The 6,553-nt window shown below is 37.3% G+C and overlaps 1 protein-coding gene across 1 annotated transcript in view; it reads right to left on the bottom strand.

The window, feature by feature from the left end:
* Positions 1–1,195: 1,195 nt before the first annotated feature.
* Positions 1,196–6,553, bottom strand: part of EGFL6 (EGF like domain multiple 6) — a 31,633-nt gene continuing 26,275 nt past the window's right edge. Inside the window, exons 9-12 of the mRNA XM_062515118.1 lie at positions 5,358–5,438; positions 4,101–4,187; positions 2,464–2,729; positions 1,196–1,291 (exon numbers count right to left, since the gene is read on the bottom strand). Coding sequence (XP_062371102.1) covers positions 1,196–1,291; positions 2,464–2,729; positions 4,101–4,187; positions 5,358–5,438 — 530 coding nt within the window. The remainder of the gene's footprint in view (positions 1,292–2,463; positions 2,730–4,100; positions 4,188–5,357; positions 5,439–6,553) is intronic.

Below are 6,553 nucleotides of genomic sequence, written 5' to 3'. Positions count from 1 at the left end.
GAAGCTTCTTAAACATTAATAATGGGTCATTCTTTTTCCACTTGTTTTTCCTTGCCAGTTGGTAATATCATCTGCTAATGGTGAACATATAATGCTTATAAAATTGTAAAGGGATCATTTCTTAACACTGATTTTTGTGACTCAAAGACACTGATGACAATCAAGGTATTTTACATATTTTATTGGTAATGAAAATATTCCTCAAAGACATGAATCCACTTACAACTTGCTTAGCTCCATCAAAAAGGAAATGAAGGTCTTCACTTTCTTCCTACTTGTTCAATAGAATGAATATTTATCTCATGTCAAATTATGATAAATTATTTGTGAGTAGAATTACTTTATTGAAGTTTGACAGGGCCTGACATGCTTCAAAGACCACAGACCCAGAGGGGTGACAAAATTTGGGAGGAGGGGTGTGCTATTGCAGGACACCCAAGATAAAAAGAAATTAACAAAGCCAGCACAGCTCAGCAATAATGCAATAGTAAACACTGAAAGCCACCAGGCTGCCCAAGATAAGAAGCCAGCTCAGCACAGCTCAGCAATAGTAGAGCAGTAAATACTGAATATATACTAGATAAGTGGAATATATCAAGATTAACAACATATAAATAGTGGTCATCATTTCTGTTTGGTGTGTTGGCTTTGTGGAATTACCTGGCACCCACCTTTGCACAAGTGTTTAAATAAACAAACATCTTGGCTCTGTGTGTGATTGCCTTGCTGCATACACCGTGATGGATATTGATTTTTGGAACAACATACCCACCAAGAGGTTAATTATGTCACCAGAAGTAGTAACATTCTCTTAAACACTGCTTTATGTTCTTATGGAGTAGAAGAAATGAAATGAAATAGAAGACTAATGAAGAGCCTCGAGAAGATTTTTAAGCAATAAAAGCATGTAGAATTTGTAAAAAAAGCTAGACAAATAATACTTCAGAAACCCTGACCTTGAATTATAAAATACAGTAGTATTACACTCAATGCATGTATTAAAATTAGAAGAACTCATTAAAAAAGCATAATCTGCATCTTGCACATCAGTTTTTCTATTTGCATTGTTGCATTAGATTCAAGGCACAATTTTATAGGTTTCTTTTGGGTTTTTTTAAGAAGAATACAGAAATACACTACTAATAAGGCAAATGTGAAAAATAGATTTAAATCTGGTTTACTCAAATGTCCATTATCAGGTATCTTCTGGGCATAGACCAGAAATTAGTATAACATTGTCCACTCCCATTTCTCCAGTTTTTCCCTTCCCACGTTCTGATTCAAAAGTGACCTGTCATAAGAAAAGATATTAATTAAGGGTGAAAATGTAGTTTATCCAGCCATTTAGCAACTCTTAATTAGTTATAATGCTCTAAATGGAGAATATTTTAATACAACACAGGACTTAATGACTTGAATCTTTGCCATTTTTAAAGCTTCTGTGCATTATTCGAACTGGATTTAAAATCCTCTGCACAGATTTACAATACCAGATGGATTACTTTAATAAGATTACTTACTTTTACTGTAAAAAAATGCAAATTGAGTAAAATCCTCTTATAATAATGTAGTTTTGTCACAGCATGTGATACTCATACATTTCATTTATTGAAGACATTATAACTCTTCATTTCTGATCTATTTGTATCCTCGGGTTTTGTGTGTATATTCTATACATATTTACACACTCTTCTATGTATTATACATAGTACACATACTATACTCAAAGAGGAGGATTATTTTTTTAATAGGATGTCTGGGTTTTTTATTTAATAGTCTGATTCTCATTTATTTAAGGGCTTTTCTACATCATTCCAGCTGTGCAAAGGACCTTGAAAAGGGCTTGCATTTCCTTTATGTTCACTGTATTCAATTATACAGTAGAAGCCTTTACACAGCACTGAAAATGTTCCATCACACAAATGGAAAGCCGGCCCCAGAATTTCAAGGAGAAACTGGCTGAAGTCCTGATTGAGGCAGTTTTCAGGCATACATCAGTGCATAGTGTTCCCTATTGGTATGCCCTGCTCCTAAAGTGATGGCCCCCCTTTGATTATATATGATGTCTCCTTTTGCTCTAATGGTCTAGTTTAGTGTGGTTTGAGAGCATCCTCTTCTTTGAAATGAAAACTTTTCATTTTCCAGGCACGTATGTATGCTTCTGTTGCATGGGATATTAAGGGCAGATTTTGATTACCTGTGTTAATTTATGATGTGCTGCAGTATTTTTACAAAATGACAGAATTGCCAGCATCAGTGTTCTAACCAACTGGGGTGATTCAGTTCTGAAATTAGAATCAGGTGATAACTTTTATGTCCCCTAAAATGTGGGATCCTGTTTCCCTTTTCACATAAGCCTTTTGATTGCTGATGCCTATAAAACAGTTGGTGGAACTTGAGGATTAGGAAATTAAACTGGGGTGTTGGTTACGGTGGTTGGCTTATAAATTGTGTTATACTTACACTGTTGGTTGTTTCAGCCCCCTGAAATATCTCTATTTTTCCAGTTCTCCACTTTTCATCTTTTCCTTTGTTCTCTTCCCAGACAGGAGCAGTTTTTTTGTTTGCCAGGAACACTCGAAGCTTTCCCACTTTGTCACCAGCAAGCCGATAACTGAAAATCAAGCAGTAGCTGCTCTTTGGTTTGAGGTCAGTGAGGAGAAGTTTTAGACGCCCTATATCATTCTTGTGCCCCACAAAAGCTGGAACTGCCATGTAGTAGCCATCACCTTGTAAAAAGAAAATTTTAAAAAATAATCTTTAATGCACTTGTGTTATTTATTAGCAATTCGAATACATGTTTGCTAGGAAAATAAGGGGAAGATGAAGTTAGTTTACTTGAATAATTTAAAATCACACTGGAGAAAAGCAGCAGGGAGTGCACTTAGCAAGGAACAAACTTGTACTGTTGGAAGTCAGACCAGTTTACAGAGGAGGTGAGTTCATATTTCACTGGCAATTACAGGCATTCTTCCTTGCACTATCTTTTGAAGGCAAAACCATCTGTTATTCAAATGCAACAGTCTGAAACGTGCTGCTGTTCCTCTGTGGTCAGATTATTTCAGAACTTGAGCTAGCTCAGTATTCTCTCCACTGTCCTCTGCATTGATGACAAATTCACAAGGGAACTGACTGCTTATTTCCCAGGCCCTGGAAGACCAATGAAATGACAGACACACACAAAGTCTTAAGGGAATAAAACATCTGGGGCCATAAATGATGTCATAATCAGCAGATGTAAGTTCAGGGAGACAGGATAAGGCCAGGGTAAAGTTTTCCTGGAAGTGACAGCACAGAGAAGGGATTTAGGGAATCATATGGAGTAGGAGGAGTGGAAGGATTAGTGAAGAAAGACTAACATGGGAAGACTCTGACAGAAGAGTGAGAGAATGTGCATGTGGGAACTGGTGTAAGCAGCCTGCAGGATCTGTAGGATCCACTGGTTGTTACTGATCTGCAGCAACTTCTGCAACGTTTCTGTGTCTCAGGGAAAGAGAGAACCTTCCAAACAAACTTGTCCAGCCCCACCTTTTTATGTACACCCACTTAGCAGCCCCACATTGCTGTCATAGAGCTGCTTCTCAGGTTTTAGCAGACTCACATTGTTAGCTGTTCACATATTGGTTGCTCTTGAATAGGCCCTTTGCCCTTGGCTTATTCTGAGTTTGTCTTGCAGAGTTTGAGATTTCTGAGCAGTTATCCCAGTAATATTTAAGCCACGTGGGTGATTACATTGCCACATCCATCTAAATGACAGATGTGTTATTAAATGTCCTACCAATCTTGGAGAGACACAACACATAGCTGATAAGGTTTCCATTGCCTTTTAGTTTGCAATTCTGAATAGTTAATAGTTATGTTCTAATAATTTTTCTTACTTTTTTTTGGTGTTGAAATATGTTGGCAATTACTATTTGCTATTGGACATTTCAGAGAAACAATATCCATGTCTAGCATCCTCTACCTCCTTTCTTTTTTTTATAAAGATAACCCACTGATAGAAAAGAAAAATCCTGGATTCTGTTTCCTCCCCCACCTCCTTTTTTGGAGGGGCTAGGCCATCAAATCAAAGTCTATTTCGATAGCACATATTTAAATACCTTTATCTCGATCAGCAGGATTCCAGTCAAAGTCATCATCAGCATCTTGTTTCCAGTCACAAACCCCTCGACTGAAGCTGCAATCAACTGAAAAAAAATTGGCAGAGATAATAGGAGCACTATATCCTAAGTACTGTTAAAACAGTTTGCTCTTTATTCATATACTTATGAATGTACAGATCATTCTAAAATTATAATCTGAATTCAGATAGTGTTGACTTAGATGAAACTGCAAAAAAGCAAAATATTAGAATTTATGTAGTAATTCTTTCTTTAGTTCAGTATCTTTTTACTTGCATCAACACATGAATTTATATGCTGTGACTTCTGTATATTAAGTCCCTGCAAATCCCCAAGTATAGGTGGAGCTGTTAATGCTGTGAACTCTAGCATCAGGAATTGTTTGAGATCTTCCAGCTTTAGAGCTCTCCATTTATTTCTCCATTTATTCTCCATTTATTTCACTGCTGTAGTTGCAATCGGCTCAAGTTCCAGTTCTATCCATTGGGAGAAACTGGCATCCCATGAGAAGAATCCCTTACACCAGCACCTGATACTCCAACTACATGGAGCTGGGAATAGCCCAGATCAGCTGACTTTTAGAGCACACTGGAAAGGGTGTCAGCCAGAGCACACCACGGCCTGGCCTTCATGACCTTGCACATGAAAAGCATTACACACACAAATGAACACTGCAATGCAAGCGTGACAGATCAAATTAAGAGTAATACATCAGCCATTTGTATTCCCTCAGAAAGAAGCATCCTTCTTGTTATTTTAATGAATTTTATCAAGAGACAGAGACATGAAGTGTATGGCATTTACAGAGCTTCGTTGTATAAATCCATTGTTTCTGAGACTACTGCTTTCTAAATTGGAAAAAATGTCAACCAGCACATATGTCTATTTTGTTTTTTAAGATTATTGTGTGCTATGCAAGATGTTTTCATTTTATAGACAATATAAGCTACTTAATTTTTTCATGACTATGAAATTATTCAAGTGAAATTCAATTGTAAGTCAAGTTCTAATGTGGGGAAAACTTTCTATGCAGGGTTATAAACAGTAAAAGTACATTTGGAAAAAGACACGTTGGAACTGGTAGCATAGTTTGGTCAGATACTGTCTCCAGCATGTTCACAAAATCTTTGGTTTATATTAAAGGCTTTTAAAGTGGTTCTGACTTGGCTAACACAGTTTGTCACAAAAAGATACAATACACAGGAAAACAAACACTGTATGATAAAAATAAGCCACCTTCTTGCTCTGGTCTCGACACTGGAATTTTCCTCTGTGCCAGGTGAGGGCCAAAGGCAGCTGCTTCTTTTACCTTGGGAACTAGGGAAAACAACTTGTCAAGTACTGAGTCATCACAGGAACAGAAAATGGAACTTTATTCCTTTATACCAGTTGACATAATTTATTTTAAAAAGTCAATATATGTATTATGCACTCCACCACCAAACCTATATCCCTAACTGGAGTTAGATACTCTGGATTTAAAAAATTTGCTTAAACTACTCTTTTCCCCAGCACTGAGCTGTCTAACCTATAAGCACTGGAGCTACAGCTTCATTACAGATCCACAAGGTCATAAAATGTTGATGTTTCTTCAGTGGGCTGATCTGCTTTCTTCCTATGATGATCAAATTAAACTGAACTGTACCAGACAGCAGAGACAGTGACTTGGCAGCAGTGTGCCAACAGCAGCCTCAAAAATGGATAATGTCAGAGACTTTGTAAAAGCCATAAATATTAGGGCATCAAAGGCCCATAGGTATTCTGTATTGAGGGCAGTGATAGCTGGTGCTGCTGTAACAGAAGCCCCAGGAAGTCACACTCTCTGCTGGGGTGCATGTTCTCCTGCATTCCTGATCAGCTCTGCTGTCTGCTGGGAAATAAGGCTCCAGCAACTGTCCTTCCCCTTCCTTATCCTCCTTGTTACACCTGGTGAGCACACAGTGATGTTTTGAAAACCACCCTGAGCAAGTTATTTTGTAAAAATTGGTTGGTGTGTCTTGTACCAAACTGCAAGAGTCGGTAAAGCAACACCAATGAATGTTAGGGGTGTTCTCTGAGATACTGGCCTGAAAGAGGTCAAGAAGCTCAAGAATAACAATGCTCAAGAAGCATTATTTCTCAGCCTCAGAGTCCAAGAGAAATCCTCTCCTGTCTGGTGAGACAGAAGATTAAATATTCTTGTTTATACTAAGTAATCTCCAAATTACTCTAAGTTTTTAAAAATTCTATTATTTTGTTTTCTACTATTTTAAGTGATTAATAGATAAGTGCACTCACTAAAAAAAAATCATATGTCTCAACTTCTTTATGCATACCTTGTGTAAGTAACTAATCAAACATGAGATAAGGGAAAATCCACTTTCACATCTTTTGCAAACACATAAGTAGATGATACCTGTGATATATTCATGTACACCTTTGAAAACAGGAGG

Source organism: Cinclus cinclus, chromosome 2 (genome assembly GCF_963662255.1).
Source record: "Cinclus cinclus chromosome 2, bCinCin1.1, whole genome shotgun sequence".
In the NCBI taxonomy this organism is placed as follows: domain Eukaryota; kingdom Metazoa; phylum Chordata; class Aves; order Passeriformes; family Cinclidae; genus Cinclus; species Cinclus cinclus.
Note: the sequence above shows the minus strand (reverse complement) of the source record. Positions and strands in the feature narration are given on the sequence as shown.